The 16,484-nt window shown below is 44.3% G+C and overlaps 1 protein-coding gene across 1 annotated transcript in view; it reads left to right on the plus strand.

The window, feature by feature from the left end:
- Positions 1-614: 614 nt before the first annotated feature.
- The window catches only part of GMPR (guanosine monophosphate reductase), a 40,548-nt gene continuing 24,678 nt past the window's right edge, over positions 615-16,484 (plus strand). Inside the window, exons 1-5 of the mRNA XM_030971070.1 lie at positions 615-1,027; positions 4,927-5,046; positions 5,664-5,747; positions 7,372-7,545; positions 15,331-15,412. Of these exons, the coding sequence (XP_030826930.1) occupies positions 941-1,027; positions 4,927-5,046; positions 5,664-5,747; positions 7,372-7,545; positions 15,331-15,412 (547 nt within the window). The 5' untranslated portion in view covers positions 615-940. The remainder of the gene's footprint in view (positions 1,028-4,926; positions 5,047-5,663; positions 5,748-7,371; positions 7,546-15,330; positions 15,413-16,484) is intronic.

Below are 16,484 nucleotides of genomic sequence, written 5' to 3' on the forward strand. Positions count from 1 at the left end.
AAAAAAAAAAAAAAAAAAAAAAAAAAAAAAACCCACACCAAAAAAAAACCCCAAAACCAAACCAACCAAACACAAAAACTCCCTGTTGCTTCTCTAAGTGCAGTGAAGTAGGAAATTCCTGAGGCAGCTGCAGGTGGCTGGTGCTCTGATCACTCTCCTATGACCAACCAGCTGCACATTTCTCAACGTCTCTAACGCCAAAACCACACTCTGGCTCTGGGCCGTGCTCTGCAGTGCCATGGGCAGCCCAGCTCGGCCTCAGCAGTACCGGATGCCGGGCAGGGACGGGGCTGGCTTTGGGCTCGGAGCGGAGCATCCCGGCAAGTGGGATTCCCACGACAGCCCAGCTATATCAAGTGGTATCTTTTTTATCTGACTGGAGGGACAGCATTTTGGGCCGTGCTGCAGCAGCCCTAACAGCGTTGGGGAACGCCGCAAACCCCCGCTCGGGGGGGGTGGAAGGTAGAGGGAGGCAGGCCAAGATGTCCGTTCGGCCCCGCAGCAGCCACCCGGCACGGCCGGGCTCCCGCACCCGGTACCCGCGGCGGCGGGGCCCGCTCGGTCACATGGAGGCGCCATTTCCTCTGCCCTTGCTTTGCCCTTAAAGCCGCCGCGGTGCCGCCGGCGCCTCGCCCCGCACGGGGCGGTTGCGGACGGGCGACGCGTCCCCGTCTGCCCTCACCGCACACTGCCCGGCGGAGAGGCGGGGGTGGCTGCAGCAGGGGACGGGGCAGAGGCTCGGCTAAAAACAGCCCTCGCCTAATAAAGTGATGGGGCCCGGTGCCCGCGCCCTATAAATACGCTCGGTGCGCGGTCGGCGGGCTTTGGCCGGCGCGGCTCGGCTCGACTCTGCAGGCGGGGCGGTGCAGTCAGCACAGCAGGGCCGCCACTGCCGCCGCCTCCGCTGCCAGGACAGCCCCGGCCCCCGCACCCCAGCGAGATGCCCCGGATAGACGCAGACCTCAAACTGGACTTTAAAGATGTCCTGGTCAGACCTAAAAGGAGCAGCCTCAAAAGCAGAGCAGAGGTGGGGGCATCCAAACCCAGCATGCTTTTCCTCCCCCTTCTCAACGCTTAACTTCCTTAACTCGCCTTTCCCCCGCTTTATTTTTATTCCCCGGTCTAGCCAGCAATGGCCTCCCCGATCGAGACGCCCTTTGCGTGGTGGGGGGATGCCGCTGCTCCCGGGAGGGGAGGACGGGGCCGGGTTTGCGAAGTCCGCGGCGCGTCCCCCCCACGGCCCCAGGGGAGCCGGGGGTGGCCGGTGCCGCGCTGACCTCCCTCGCTCCTCAAGCTGAAATACAAGGGGGCAGTGGGGAATTGCTTGCTCCTAACAGGTGCCTCTGCGGCCTCACCTCCGGTGTCGGAGGGGGCGGTGGCGGCGAACCAGCAGCGCTGCGGGACGGGGGTGTCCGGTTACCCGCCCCGCAGCTTGGGCTGGCAGAAGCCGGTGGTGACACCTGACAGGCAGCATTGCCCTCAGCCTCGGGGGCTGTGGGTGGTGCTAGTACCGAGAAACTGATGTGCTCTTTAAAAAAAAATTGTAATAAAAACCCGCGAAGATGCTGGGGAGCGCTTCTCAGTGCGCAGGGTGCCCCGTCATAGGGAGTACTGAGGGAAGTCGCATCAAACCTGGGGCAATGGGTGCATTTCACCCTCTCTTGGGTTTCACCCCCGTGTGACCTGCGTGTGTAGAGCCCTGGAGTCCCCTGGGGCTCTGTGTGCCTGCTGGCCACTGTTAGCCGGAACAGTTCTGTGGTTCTCTCTCATCAGGGATCGGGAAAGACCCCGGGAAATCAATCCCATAAGGATCGATTGCATCCACAAAAAAAGATGGCTGCCTCAGGATCGAAGGTGCCTTCTCGTTTACCCCACATAACCCCAAGGTTAACAAAGGATTTAGTTTGACTGAAGAAGGAATTGTGTTGGGGGATGAAAAGAGGATTAAGATTTTCTCCAGGGGACATGGAGGTGTAAGAGAGAGAGACTGAGGTAGAAAGGGAAAGTGAAACATGGAGGCTTGTTTGCTATAGGCCTATGGCCAGGGATTTTGAGGGCAGCAGCTAAGCAAAACGTCTTTGCTATCATAAGGTGTGAGAGGCCTTCTCAGCAGAAAGTTGATCTCTGGCACGTAATTTTTAATTTATGATGTACAGTGTCCCAGCCAAGTAACTCCTCATCGTGTGCAATTACTGCACATAAAGCCTCTGGGCACTTTGGAGCCATTTGCTTGGGGACCTATGGATCCCTCCTTAAAATTCACTGTGCCGGCCTGGCAAACAGGTGGAGCTGTGCTCCCCCGAGTGACTGGCAGGCACATGGCTCCTTCAAGTGCAGTGTTTTGTATATTTAGCAGGGTGCAGGCTGTGGAAAGAAGGGCTGCTGGGGAAGGGAAAACGATAGGAGGAACATGAGCTGATATGGCAGGGTTGTAACGGGTGGCTCTGATGAACTGCTAAAACATTGCAGATGAGAAAAAGTGCGTGTCATGAGGGGGTCAGTGAAAAGCGATGAAGGTTAAGAAATTGGACACCATCACTGAGGCTGTGGCAACAGGGATAAACAGTCTGTGAGAGCCAGATCTGAAATGGACAGCCCCAGTCTGCTTCAAAACAAGAATATAAATAAATAGTTCTGGCAGAGGAACAGAGGCAGCATACTACAGTGCCTGCTACCCAGCAAGCTGCTGCTTTGAAGCTTATATAGGAAGCGTCTGCTTCTCTGGTGTGAATGCCTCGTTTTGCGCAAGGATAGCTTTTTATGCAGTGACTAGAGTTCAGTCAGCTTCCTAGAGAGACAGTTTGGGATGTTTGCAGATCTTCCTGTAGGTTTGCTATGTTGGTACTTGTTTCTGATTCCTTGCACTGGCTTCATATTCCATGGTTGCTTTCTCTTTTTTGAAAAGATATCACAAAATAGGATGCTTGAATTTGAATATCTAACTTGGTCAGAGCAAGGGTGGGAGTGGGAGCAGCGTTATCTGTCTGTGGGGTCTTGGTACTCATATAGCCTGTTCTTGCATTGGCTGGGCTTGCTCATGCACTCTGTCCATTGTAAGTTCAACAGACAAGTTTCCTGTAGGAAGTTGTTAATTTAAATTTTTAAAATTTAATTAAGTCCACAAGAGCAGCACAGTTTGCTAAAATAGGTAGAGAGAATGGCAACCAGCATGATCAACAGTGTTGACTGATTTGCACATGAGGAAAAACCTAAACATACCAGGGTAATTCAGTATGGAGAAGAAGCAGATGTGGAGGATATACTAAAAGTCCATAAAGTGAGGAGTGGAATGGAAAAGGTGAACCTGAGAAGTAGCTGTTGTTTGTCTCTCATAAAACAAGAAAAAACACTGAATTTATTTACCGGGCAAGGGTCGTGGTTTTTATGCAACATATTTGTCTTATTGCTATGGGATACTGGAGAGGCTTAAAGGTGTGAAGGACTAAAAAAGTTACAAGGCAAGTTCTTGCTTTGTCCTGTGTCTATTTTGCAGTATTTTGGTGTCTTTTCTGAAACGTAAGTCTTCTCCTTTCTGATGCTCCTTTCAAAGAGATGCTTTTCCTTTGTGAAACTTCAGGGCAGTGGTTCTGGTGCTGGCATCTGCGTGGAATTGGTTGTGGGGTACTTTTGTGTCCCCCCTCCTTTGGTTCTAGTTAATACATTGTGTTAAGAAGGAGTAAAGTAAATTAAATTTTCATACTTGTTTCATACCCATCTTCTTCATACTATTTTCTAATGTGAGCTGCAGCTAAAGAATGTTTTGTCATCCATGATGGCTGGAGAATTAGACCTCTGATAGTAAATGGGAGAAAGGGGAGTCTCCATTAAGATATATATTAGCTTGTTCACTAAAGTGACCTTTCCCTTACAAGCTTATAGGAGAACCTGATTCAGAGTTTATCACTAAGGCACCAAGTTCTTTTTCTTATACAAATCAGTATATCCCTCACAATATTAATCAGAATCTAGCCTGCAATTTGGAAGTGCTCTAAATGTGTTTTAATTAAATAGCAAAAAATCCTGTATTTTTTCAGTTGCTTTCTTTCTCGTGATGGATTTCATTTTAGTTCAGGTCTCCAAATGTTACTGGGTTAAAGTTGCAGGGAGGATTAGTGAAAACTGAAAGAACCTTCATTTTCACTAGAGACTAAACTAATATCTTAGAGTTGTACATTTCTTTTTTTTTTTGAGCATTTTCCCATAGGTAGGAAGGTCTTAGGTAGGCCAGTGGAAACGGATCTAATTTGATAATACCCCTTGCAGATGTAAGGAAGAAAATGCCTGATGTTATTGTGATCATATGAAGGTGCTGGAGAAGAAATGTCTTTGAAGGTGAAGGCAGATACAGTTTTAAGACATTAACTTAGAAGCTAGCAGCTTCTTGGTTTAGCAAGGCAAGGTATGATTGTTCATATTGTATGGCAAGAGTGCTGGTAACTGTGACCAAAAGAGCATACTTTATTGTATGGTCACTTACCTTCAAGACTGGGACAAAGTCCTCTATGCCCTGGAGACAGAGGGAGTTGTAATTCTGACTTCTTTGGAGTTAGGACTTCAATTTAAGTTTCTCAGGCAGCCATTGAAACAGCTGAGATTACTTCTGTATACAATAACCCAGAGTCCTCATTGTCCTTTCTTTCCAAGCCCTTCTGCCTTTTTCCTTTTCATTTTTTAATTTTATTTTGATTCTTTTTCTTAAGTAAGAGCTTTATTTAATGCAGAAAACATTGTTTTAAATTTTTTTCTTGTTTGGAAGGCAGAATTGTAAAAAATAAAAAAAAAAGATGTAATAGTGGAATAAAAGGAACAGGAAATGTGAGGAAAATGGAGAAGCTGTGTCTAAACGTGCTGTATCTGAAATCTGTGGCAAAACTTGTGTAAGATTACAATCAGTTACTTAAAAGAATGCGTGTCTGTTCACTGCAGGTTGACCTCACGCGCACCTTCACCTTCCGTAACTCGAAGCAGACATACACAGGAATTCCCATTATAGTGGCAAACATGGACACTGTGGGGACATTTGAAATGGCTGTGGTTATGGCAAAAGTAAGTCTCAACTCTCATTTCTGCAACAGTTGGGAAGCTGCTGGGTGACAGTGAGCAGCCTTTTTAGCTAAATTTGTTGGAGAACAGGGGAGTGTGAGTTTAAAACTCCAGAATAAAGAAAAGCAGGTGTGCTTTTACAACAACACAGTTACTACAAACAGGGCTCCTGATGTAAGGAAATTTCTGTGGAGATGCTTCCATACTGGGAAGCTTCCATTTTGGCTGTAGCTCAGCTTCAGGTGGAGCTTCCAGAGCTTTTTTTTGAGGTCCCTTTGTGCTCTGTGCCAGGAAAAAAAAATAAACTGACAAGTTTTGAAAGTGTGGGTTATGGGATAGAGTTGCAGCACTTTCTAAGTTTATGAGCCTCTGTCACATTCAAAATACTGATAGTAGCTTAATGAAACATATCATAAACGTCGTCCTGAAAGGTTGGCTAAGCGTGCCAAGTTACTTTTGAAGAGCTGTTTGTAGTTGCCTGGTCTGTTATTTGCTGTTACTGTTTCTTCCAAGCAGGATGAGCCTATACTTAAAAGGGAGTTTTCTAATGCTTTATTTTGCAGCTGAGGGAAAAATTATTAACTCAGACATTAATGTCAGTTCTCTTGGTTTTTTGCTAGCATGCAATGTTCACTGCAATTCACAAGCATTATTCTCTGGAAGAATGGAAACTGTTTGCTGCCAATCACCCAGAATGCCTTGAGGTACATTTTTCTACTGTAAATTATTATGGTTTATTGCTTTGTTCTGAACTCACATACACTGCAGTCTCTAGGGATTGCTGTTGTCAAGTGAGGTTTTGGGGAATGAAGATATTTGCTGTTCTTAAATTCATCAAGGGAAGTGTTGCTTGTCCTGATTTAAAAGAAGGGCTATGTGAGTCCATTATGAAAGTGCTTATATGAAGAACCTAAAAAGCAAAGTTCGTATATGCCTGGAATGGAAACAGGGAAGTATCCTGAAGGAGGAAATACTGAGGAGTAGGTATGAGTGCTGTGCTTCTGTTGCTGTTTTGCTGTTGCAAGCTGTGGTAGTTCACTGATGTGAATAATTTCAAATAACACAACCACAGGCTGGCCCTGCACACCCTTGTGCCAGGCAAAGTCTTTGCCATCAGGTGAGCAAGTGGATCTGCAGTCTACAGGCTGGAGGGGCCTAGGTGCTGGGCCCAGGCAGAGATGAGCATTGAAAATTGTCAGAGCTTGTGTGTCCTCCACTTCTTGCACCAGAGCTCACTTTGTGCTATTCCAAGCTGTGCTATCCCGCTTGTTCACAGGGTCCTAGCCTGAGCCATTATTTTTTAAAAATTTAAACATTGACTTTATTTGTGACTTTCTCACATTCAGACTTCTTTTCTTCTGGCAGGCCCCTGTACCAGTAGAGGCACCGTAAGTGTGCCTGTCCATCTCCCCTACCTGCTCAAAGTTCAGTGCAGTTTTTGATCTTTCTCTGTATAGAAAAGAATACCACATTGCTGTATTGTATCTTTACCTGTGGCACATTTCAGAATTATATTATAAAGGCTATTGATTACAGAGCTGTCCGAAAGTGAGCCTAGCACTTTGGCCAGTCAGGATTACTTACATGCCGCCGTAGGGTAGAAGGTGGTCCCAGGAATGTCCTGTTTCTGAACCCTTCCAAACTTAACTTATTTGTGGTGCATAATGACTGGAATAGGATCTCCTATTCCTGTAGTGATTAAATACTGACTTGCACAGTGACCTTGGATTTCTGCAGAGGTTTTGTAGGCCAACAGCTGTGGAAACTATTTTTCTTTTGGAAAGAACTCATTGGAAAACAAAGGAAGAAGCAATTAGTTTGTTTTCAATGGTAGCTGACCTTGCTTGAGAAAGGGGATTAGACTACAAAATCTCCAGAGGACCTTTCCCAACAAAATTATTCTGTGATTCTGTAGAACACAGGAGTGCTTGGTGAACTTAAAAGACCTAGATTCCACTCTTTGACAATGCCCCAAATTTTGCCTAGCTTCCTGGAAATATACCAAGTTAGGGCTTAATCTTGTGTTCATGTTAATATGAGTATGGCTGAACCTTGATTGATCTCAGATGATTATATATGCCTGTGACAATACACTTGTGAATGAATGCTAGAAAGCTAATTTCCCTCTCTTTTATATCATTTAAACTAGACAGAAATAGCTTCCTGATTTTCCCAGGAAGGTATTTATTTCATATTACATAGTGTGATTTTTCACTAGTTACCAGCACAAGTCCTGCCAAGATTATACAGGAAAAGACAAACAAATTGTGTGTGTTTATTTCAGTTTTTGCAACCTACTTCTCTGTTTTGTTCTCTCTGGTTTTTTAGCATGTAGCAGCAAGCTCAGGTAGTGGACAAGAAGATTTGAAAAAGTTAACAAGTATTCTAGAGGCCATTCCAGCTATCAAATACATCTGCCTGGATGTGGCAAACGGCTATTCAGAGTATTTCGTGGAGTTTGTGAAGTCTGTCCGTGCCCTGTTCCCACATCACACCATTATGGTAAGCGTGTAGAAAGGGTGGAGGGTGTGTGGGTGTGGGGGTGTGTGTGTGTGTGGATGTGTGTGTGAATTCTGTCCAGGAACAGGACCCAGAGTTTGACTGGTAGGCATCAGAAGCTAGAAGAGGAAGGGAAGCAAGGAAGGGTGTTTAATAACAGTTTGGTATTGTCTGTCCATTGCTGACGATTTCTGTGGGAATGTTTAGTGTGTGATCTGATACAGCTGTCTGAATAAGTTGGCATGGAGGACTAGGTGGATTCAGCTCTTTTCCTACTCATGTCCTCCTTCCCACACTAGATGAGATCTCTGATCATTAAGTGTATAGGTTAATTTTGGTGATTCCAAGCAGAGGTTTGCTGTGGGAATGTACCAACATTTCCGGCCAGCTGGGGCCAATGATTGTTAGATCACTATGGCAACAGATCAATGCAGACTGATCCTTATCCGTGATAAGAATGAGAGGGATGTTGGGCAGTTGTGAACAGCATTATCAGGGAGCAAAATGGTCAGTGCTGGGGCTTTTCATGGTGCTTTCTGTGATGTTACTATCCTATCTCAGAGTGCTAATTCATGCTTCCTTGAGCCCCTTTGCACCAAAAATAAGATGTTTACATGGACGTGGAACTCCTAGCAGAAGAGCAGTACTGCTGCTTTCCCAGGGCTCTTGAAGAAATGTGTCTGAATTGTTTCCATGAGAATAGCAGAAATCCTCAAACAAGCAGCAGATCGGTAGAGGTTACCAGCCTTTCTTCAAGCCAGTGCAGCAAAAAATCATGTGTTTAGGCATCACTTGCCTGCTTTCCCATGCCACAGATAAAGCTTCATGCACGTAAAGTAAATGTGAAGTAAGAATGTTCCTAAATGCACATTCTCCCTTGATTCAGTAGAGAATAGCATGTTCAAGCAGCTCAGAAGAGGATGCGTTCCTTTCTCCCATGTCAGAGGAAGGCAGTGTTTTTGCTTTGGAATGATGGAAAACTGAAATGAGCTGGAATGCTTGTTGGATTCTGGGTTATCATAGGCTGATGAATAGGCATTCTTCGACAGCTGGCAGGAGGGAGCCATTTTGGTATGCTCATATTTCCCATGGCTTTGGAGAGAGAGATATTGGAACTATGGAATGATAAAGGTGGGCCTTCTGAGCTTTCTGCTTCATGTTCACTGCAGTGAGGGAAGAAGCTGTGTCCTTGCTTTGGATCAGAAGTATTGTCCCTAGTGACATGATTGCTCCAGTGCCTTTGTCTTTGAAGAGTTGTGGGAGGGAGCTTAAAGCACATAGTTAAAGCCAAAGATTATCTCTGTCAGGAGTGGAAAGAAAATCGTGTGTTGTGCCCTCCTCCACCTCCCCACTGATTGCTGACTTTGCTGACTGAGAAGGGAACTCAACCAAGATGAATTCCTCAGAAGGCAGAGAAGGTCAGTGTCAAAGTCAGATATCAAGACCAGATTTTAGTCCAGGGTGCTTAGGCCAGTCTCATCCACCTTCCTCATCTGTTCAGCTGCCTTCCTAGTATCTCTGCTTTTGTGGCTAAGGTTATTGTTACTTCAGGTCTCATTGTGCTGATAGCACCACCTGCTTGAGCACATTTACAGTCCTGACCTGTTCAGTTACCTTCTCTGATTGTAGCTCCTTTATATGAACGTGGCTTAATATGCCTTATGTTCTTCATCTCTGCACAGCAATAATTTCCACTCCTAAAAGCATGCTGACAAACTTGGGGTGTTCAAAAACCTTCAGTTTTCCAAAGCCTCCGGAGTCTGTTCAGTCCGTGAAGGTCTCTTATTCAACTAGACACCCACCTCTACCCTGCTTCCAAATTAATTCATGTTCTATGCCAAAATGGCCTTTTGAAGCTGTTCCTGGCTGAAATGTAGGAGCTGGTCTAGGCTCCTTTTAATGGTAATCTGGAAGACGTGTCCTGCTGCTACCTGTTTGTTCTGACTGCTTTGGTGTGTCAGTGCTATGCCTGCAGTACGTTCTCTGCTGTTGGGACTTTCAAACAAAAGGGTTAGCAGTTAAATAGGAGGTATGAAAATAAAGAAGCTTTCTCATAGCTGAAAGTGATCTCCAGGACCTTGTTTGCTTTCCTCAGCATGACTATTCATTCCACAGTCAGCTGCAGTGCAATACATAACAGTAACCCAACCCTGGATCTCAGGGAATGTGTGTTCCCAGGGGCCACGTAATGGCTTCAGCTCTGAGGCTGAAAGGGGATGTGCAAAGCAGCTGTGGTTAATGTACTACTTACTCGCTGTGGCCAATACTCCCCTGCAGACCAAGGATGTCTCTTGTGTAACAACCTTTCAAATCCATGTTTCTCTCTTTTTAAATTCTTACTTTTATAATCACATTACATTATTTTCTTCTGCCTGGTTCTGACACAAGGTTTTTTCACTACTGCATTTTGTATTAATTTACAAAGAAGATCAGTTTCTCCATGGAATACAAAGGGTAGAGAAGAGAAACGGGCACAGAAGTACAACATGACTTGTCATAAATCACTCATCAGGTTGGGAATGGGGGAAGAAGGAATATTTAAGTCTTGTGAGTGTCGCACAAGTGCCTCCCAGAACCAGGAAGATCCTGAGGAAGATCACCCATTGGGGTGTTTTGCTATTGTGCAGCATTATGTGCATCAATTATGCTTGCTTGCTCAAGTCTAAAGAAAACCTTTAATCAGCGTTCATGATGGAAGATCAGAGCCTTTATATTACAGGTTGCATAGTCCTTATTGATTAGTTTAATTGTAGACTTTAGGGTTATTCCATCACCCTGAAAGTCTGTTCACAAGTTAAGTTATCTTTGCCTGCAAGCTTTGCGAAGTTTTTATTCTGAATTTTTATTTTCATGCTATTCCTCTGTTCCTTGTAGAAGAGCAACCCTGAGGGGAGCAGGGAGTGTGGCCGGAAGAAGACTGAGGCAGGAGCAGACTTGGAGATACAGTAGCACCTACTAGATGTGGGCCAGAGAAGGAGACAAGTGGAATTGCAAAGCAGAAGCAGAGGGAAACCGCAGGACCCAGAAATTGTTTCTCCTCCTTGGAGTCAGTAGCAGAACTTTTCTGGGCCTTGGAGGCAGAATGGAGGCAGGATTCAGTCAGAGAAAGCCATGCAGACTAGTCCCAGTTCATCCCCTGAACACACACCAGAGTAAAGTCAATTGTGGCATGTCTACCAGGGCTGGCATCTGACAACAGGGGCCAGGCAGGATCCCAGGATAGGAGAGAGTGATGCTGCTGAGCCTGCCTCAGGTCAGGCCCAGTACTGAGTGCAAGCACCTGCTGAGTGTGGCTCAGCCTTGCAAAGGGCATCTCCATCTCATGGTTAAGCACCCCTGACTTTTGTGGGTGGGAAGTGTCCTTTGGCCATCTTCCTGATAATGTGGAGTCACAGACTGTGCTTTCCTCTAGGATACAAGAAGAAAGTTTGAGAGCTGTTGTCATAGACACTTCTCCCCAGCTAGATCCATTGCCATTTGCCAGCAGCTTTCAATCAGTGCAGCAGTGTTCCTGTCTTAGGCAGTGTGAGTTGATATTTATAGCAGGCTTTCATGAGGCACAGTATCAAATGCCTGACTGAAATTCACAGGCACTGCCCTATGTGTTCACTAATTTTGTATCTCTGTCAGAGAAGCCGTAGTCTTTATAATCCTGTTAGGTAAAATCTTGATCTCATTAAAGTCAGTAGGGAAACTCCCTTTGACTTTTCTGAGGCCGGGATTTTCCTCAGGACTGACCCACAGTTCAGTTGTCCTGGATAGTGCTGGAATGCCCCAGGGTGGTGTTGACTTCAGACTCCATACTGAGTGATGGACATCACAATACTTGCACCAATTGCTTTGTTCCCTGACTACTTGTGTAAACACACGATAAAGTGCATTGTCTGTAGTGACTTCACAGTACATGTTCCAATTGTGTTCTATTCTTTTCAGCTAATTTTAAGAGGGTTTAATTTCTGTAGTCTCAGTCTTTCTATAAAAATCTTTTCAGATTTTTTTTTTTTAAGTTGAAGTGTTCTGGCTTTACCATACTAGTGGGGACTTCAAAAGCCCTTTTACCTCAATTCAGCTGTCATACTAGTATGAGTGGTAAGGCAAGCATTGGTTTCAGTAAAGCAGAGTTCAGCTGGATGTTAGTAAACTGATTTGCCTTCAGCTGTCATACTGGGGTCTCTTCACATACAGCTAACTGTACCTCTCTCATAGTGGTTTTTTTTGGTGCTCTCTGAGGTCTGCAAAAGGTACCTAGGTTGAAGTCTGCTATGTAGGGTTCCATGTTTTCCTTGAAAATTTGTTAAGGATCTGCAGATGCAGAAGGACAGAAATCAGTGATGTGTGTACATGCATTCCAGGAAAAAATGTATGCTGGGGACATAAGTGCTTTTCTCTGCTAGGATGAGCATTTTGAACCAACATATGCAGTTCCAACATTTTCTAGCAGTAACTTAACAGTAAACGTCTGGTTAACATTTCTGAAGAGACAGTTTGACAACCCTCTATGCTCTGCTAATAAGAAGACACTGCTGTTTAAGTTAAATACATATTTTATCCAAAATCTCATGCAGCTACTGACTTGAATACTTGCTCCTTCCTATTTTTGAATCTTTTGAATGTGCTCTAGTGTTTCACCAAGTTTTACTGTGGTATGTGTCATGCAGCACAGGTGGTCATCTGCCTTCCAGAGGTAAACTGTTTCCTTGATGTCCTCAGTGGCACACTCTCCATCACCCCATCTTGGAATGTACAGCACTTAGTATAACAAATTACCACTGAGCAGAAAGGATGCAGCACTTAGCTGAAACACTGTACCTATTATATACTCTTTATTTCCTGATTATTCTATTTTATTTTATTTTTAATCAATATCGTGCTCTTTTGAGCAGAGTTAACTGGTCCTGTATCATAGACCACAAATTGTTGCTTGATATTGTCATTGTTTTTATAAGTGCTTCAGGTGGTGGCTTGTCAGCTGTTTCAAGCTAATAAAAGGAGGAAGCAAAATTCAGTAAAAATAAATAAATGGTGAAATAGGAGTCAGAAATCAGTAAGTGGAGAACAGGCCTTGCCCAGTATTCCCTGGGTACCCTTCTGCTGACTTCAGCAGTAGTTACATTTGAATAAAACCTATACTAAGTAAGGACTTCAGAATTTGCCTCCTCCTCTGCCATATCAGTACTGCTACAAACACTTGCTAAGTCCTGCAGTATCTATGTAAGAGATTTCTGAACATCTCTAGATCCAAATTCAGATCTCTAGAGATGAATAGCCTGTCCTTAGTACAAGTGCAGAACAGGTTATGTGGAAAACTGGAGGTTTATCTTGTGCAGTTTTCATGGTTAGGAATGTTCTGTAGACATGAGACAAGCCACAGAGCTGAGATACAAACCAAACTTGATTTGTAATTGTCCAAGAGTACTGAAGGAGCCAGCAAATGCTGGAGCAGGACCCCTCTCATCGGCATGTCAAAGGTCTTGGGAGTGTGGGGAGGTTCCTGCTGACAGAAGGTGAAACAGTGTTATTCCAGTTTACAGGAAGGGTGTGAGGGAAGACCTGGGAAACTAAACACAAAGGCATGGGGCATTGGCCACCTCTGTAGGAAGCCTGTTCCAGGGTTTGTCCACCCTCTCACTGAAGAACTGATTATTCATGTCAGGTCTGAACCTCCCTGAGGGACACAGCTTTGAGCCATTCATATGCATCCTGTCCCTGGATCCCAGGGGAGGACTCAGCACCTCCTTCTCCACCTGCCCTCCTCAGGAAGCTGTAGTGAGCAATGAGGTCACCCCTTGGCCACCATCTCTCCAAGCTAGATGAGCCCAGTGCCTTGGCCACTCCCCACAGTACCTGCCTTTCAGTCACATCACCAGCTCTCCTACCTTCTTCTGGCACATTCGAAGACTTTCACATCCTTCTCAAATTGTGGGCTGCAATTTATAGGATTGCATTCCTGTAAAATGTTCTCTCAGAGTATGGGAATGCAGTTAGTACAGCTGTAGTGAGTCAGTTAAGTGTGTGCTATGTCAGCATTCATTTGCTTTGTGCAGCCCTTTGCAGAGAGGAAAGCGTGGTCTGAAAATGCACTGGCTAACAGTTTGTTTTCAAATGTAACTCAAAGCATAGGTTTTAGCTCATAAATCTCCTTTGAATAGGATTCAAATGTCATTTGAAATCCTTGCTCTTTGAAGACTGTCTTTTCCCTGAAAATAATCTGGACAGAGGACACTCCTGGCAAGGGAATGAATCTCTAGCCTCACTCTGACTGCTGATCCATCAGAAGCACAGTTGGAGACATGCAAGGGCCTGTCTTGTTGCACCGAGGTTGCATCAAAATGTTTCTCTAAATGAAAAGAAACAGACTGGCAGCTCTCTGCACTTACTGCACCAGTTTTGCAAGCCAATTACCAAGTGTGTGCTGGAAGGTTGTTTTGTAGTTTCTTTTATTAAAAGTATCAGTAATTTCATCACACTGGCATTCTCTGCATTCACAGCATCCATGAACCAGAACAGTCTGTATCTCATGGTTACTACAGGGCACATACCCAGCTGAGGCTCTGGTAGAAGAGGGCCCCCACCTCAATAAACCACATGTGAAAAACGTAACTCTAGGAATAGGTAGCACAGTATCAGGGAAAGTTCCACAAGTTTCTGCTACAATTTGGAGAAGATAAATGGAGAAGATACAATTTGGAGAAATAAAGGCATGAGTAGATCACAAGGTGACTGTGAGCCACCAGTGTGACACAGGCAAATGCATTCTTCTTTGTCAGGCAAGATATTTCCATAGAAAAGGGAAGTGTTGTGCAAAGCCTTGGTGAGAACTCACCTGTACCACTGTGGATAGTTCTCATTCCTCAGGTTCAAGAAAGATCTGTCTGGTATGACTTCAAGGAGGTCTGGTATAAGGTAAACAAACATTAAGCAATTGATTAGGGATGTGGAGAGCCAATAGAACAGGTTTTCTAGAGGAAGCAAGACAAAGGCTGAGAGAGCTGTCTTCACTTTCAGCAAAGATAACAATGTAGGCAAAAGGAGGTAAAGAACTGTTGAAGTGCAAGAAAAAATACGGTAAAGAACACAAACCAATTCAGAATTTCTTTCAGACAAGATGTTACCCTAAGCAGCATGCTCTCTGTATCTCTGCAAAGGTCGTTCAGAGGGAACCAAACCCATGTTTTTAACCAGTGGCATCGCCACAACCAAATGTATGTAAGTGCTCAGATTTATGTCAGCTGTATGTACATACCAATTTTGGCACCAATGCACAAAATTAGAAGAACAGTACCTTCCTTTCAGTGGGCAAAATACTGAATCCTAAAGGAAAAATGTATTTTTCAGCATTTTAAACAAGATCTGAACTTCTTCCTGAAAAGCGAGTTAGGCAAAAGGCATGGAGGTCTCTAGGCTGTTCTGGAGAGACAGGGCAGGAGAGGTGGAGGAGTTCACTGCGTATAAGAGAGAAGAATAGCCCCTGCGGTTAGGGATGATGTGCTTGAGAGCTTCTGGGTGAGGATTAGGGGGGATGGATGACAAAACAGATCTCCTGATGGAATGCTAAGGATCAGGGTTTACTGGACTACTTGTTAAATTCCTTTGACTTGAGAAGTTACCTGTACGACTGGTTTAGTCTTGGTGGCATGTCCAAGGAACAGTATGGTGGACTATATTCTTTCATAATCTGCATAGTTCAACTTCTAAAAGCTCTGGATCAAACTTTACATTATCATTTTTAGTCTTTACTGCAGTAGTTTTGAAATCTCCTGTACATGTGATACTGTTCTTTCTTTCTAGGCAGGCAATGTGGTGACAGGAGAGATGGTAGAAGAACTTATTATTTCTGGAGCAGATATTATTAAAGTGGGTATTGGACCAGGTGAGTCAAATAAGGGTGGCTTTTGGTACTATTGGTAGAGGATAGAGGATTTGTCCAGATGGAACAAGTATATTATGCTGTTTCCTTGCCTCTTAGAATGCCAAGACCTACTCAGGTCAATAAAATATCAATGAACTTGCACACAGTGTGTTTAAGAAATTTACATACTGGGTGTCAGTGTTTCATACTGAACAGTGTTGTATATTGCACCTTCAGTCAGTGAACATAGTTGTTATTGGAAGCACTGGGCTGCCTGAGTTCCTGACATTATCACTGGTAACAGGTGTTGTGTCTGGGAACAGTTTTCTAGCCTGCTGAAAAGAGGATGAGTCATCTGAGCTAAAGCTCAAAGGATGCTGTGTCCACCTCTACCAAGGAAAGATGGGTTTCTGAGTAGATTTATGATTTGTGTTCTGTGAAGCTGAGGTTGTCTCTGTCAATGTCTTCAAAGGTGATATGGTGTCAGTTGTGAAATACGGATAACTTTGCCTCTACCTATTACTGTTACCTGGGAGTTAAAATTTACATTAATGTACTTACTACATTGTAGTAATTGTAATGCTATCTATCACTCTAACAATTCCATGGATAAACAAGAGAACCCTGACCTTCTTACAGTGTTTTCCCTATCTTCCCTTCCCTAATGTTGTCTGGCATACACTGCCATAATCTTTTTTTTTCCCTTTCCTTGTGCCTTCCTTCACATGTTCCTCTTTTTGCTATTTTCTTCTTAGACTGCAGCTGGAGTCACCATATGTGGGCTAGATTTTAAAGTGGCTAACACAAATGCCACTGACAGTATAGCTGTGATGAGCCAGTGCAGTGCAGGCAGATTGTTTATTCTCCAGTGCCAGATAGTTATGGTCCATGAATGGATAACTGGAGCAGAGAAAATCATGTAATAAACATTGCAGTTGTTACCAGGAAGATATCAAACAATAAATACTGCAAAATACATGAAGAATCAACAACAGCGATTTCATGGTGTAATTGTCATGGGCAAATTCAGATTTAAAAGAAGAATAATTACAGTTTGTAGCCTCAAACATGGAAATGCGGGTAAATGCTGTAT

This window comes from Camarhynchus parvulus, chromosome 2 (genome assembly GCF_901933205.1).
Source record: "Camarhynchus parvulus chromosome 2, STF_HiC, whole genome shotgun sequence".
NCBI lineage: Eukaryota > Metazoa > Chordata > Aves > Passeriformes > Thraupidae > Camarhynchus > Camarhynchus parvulus.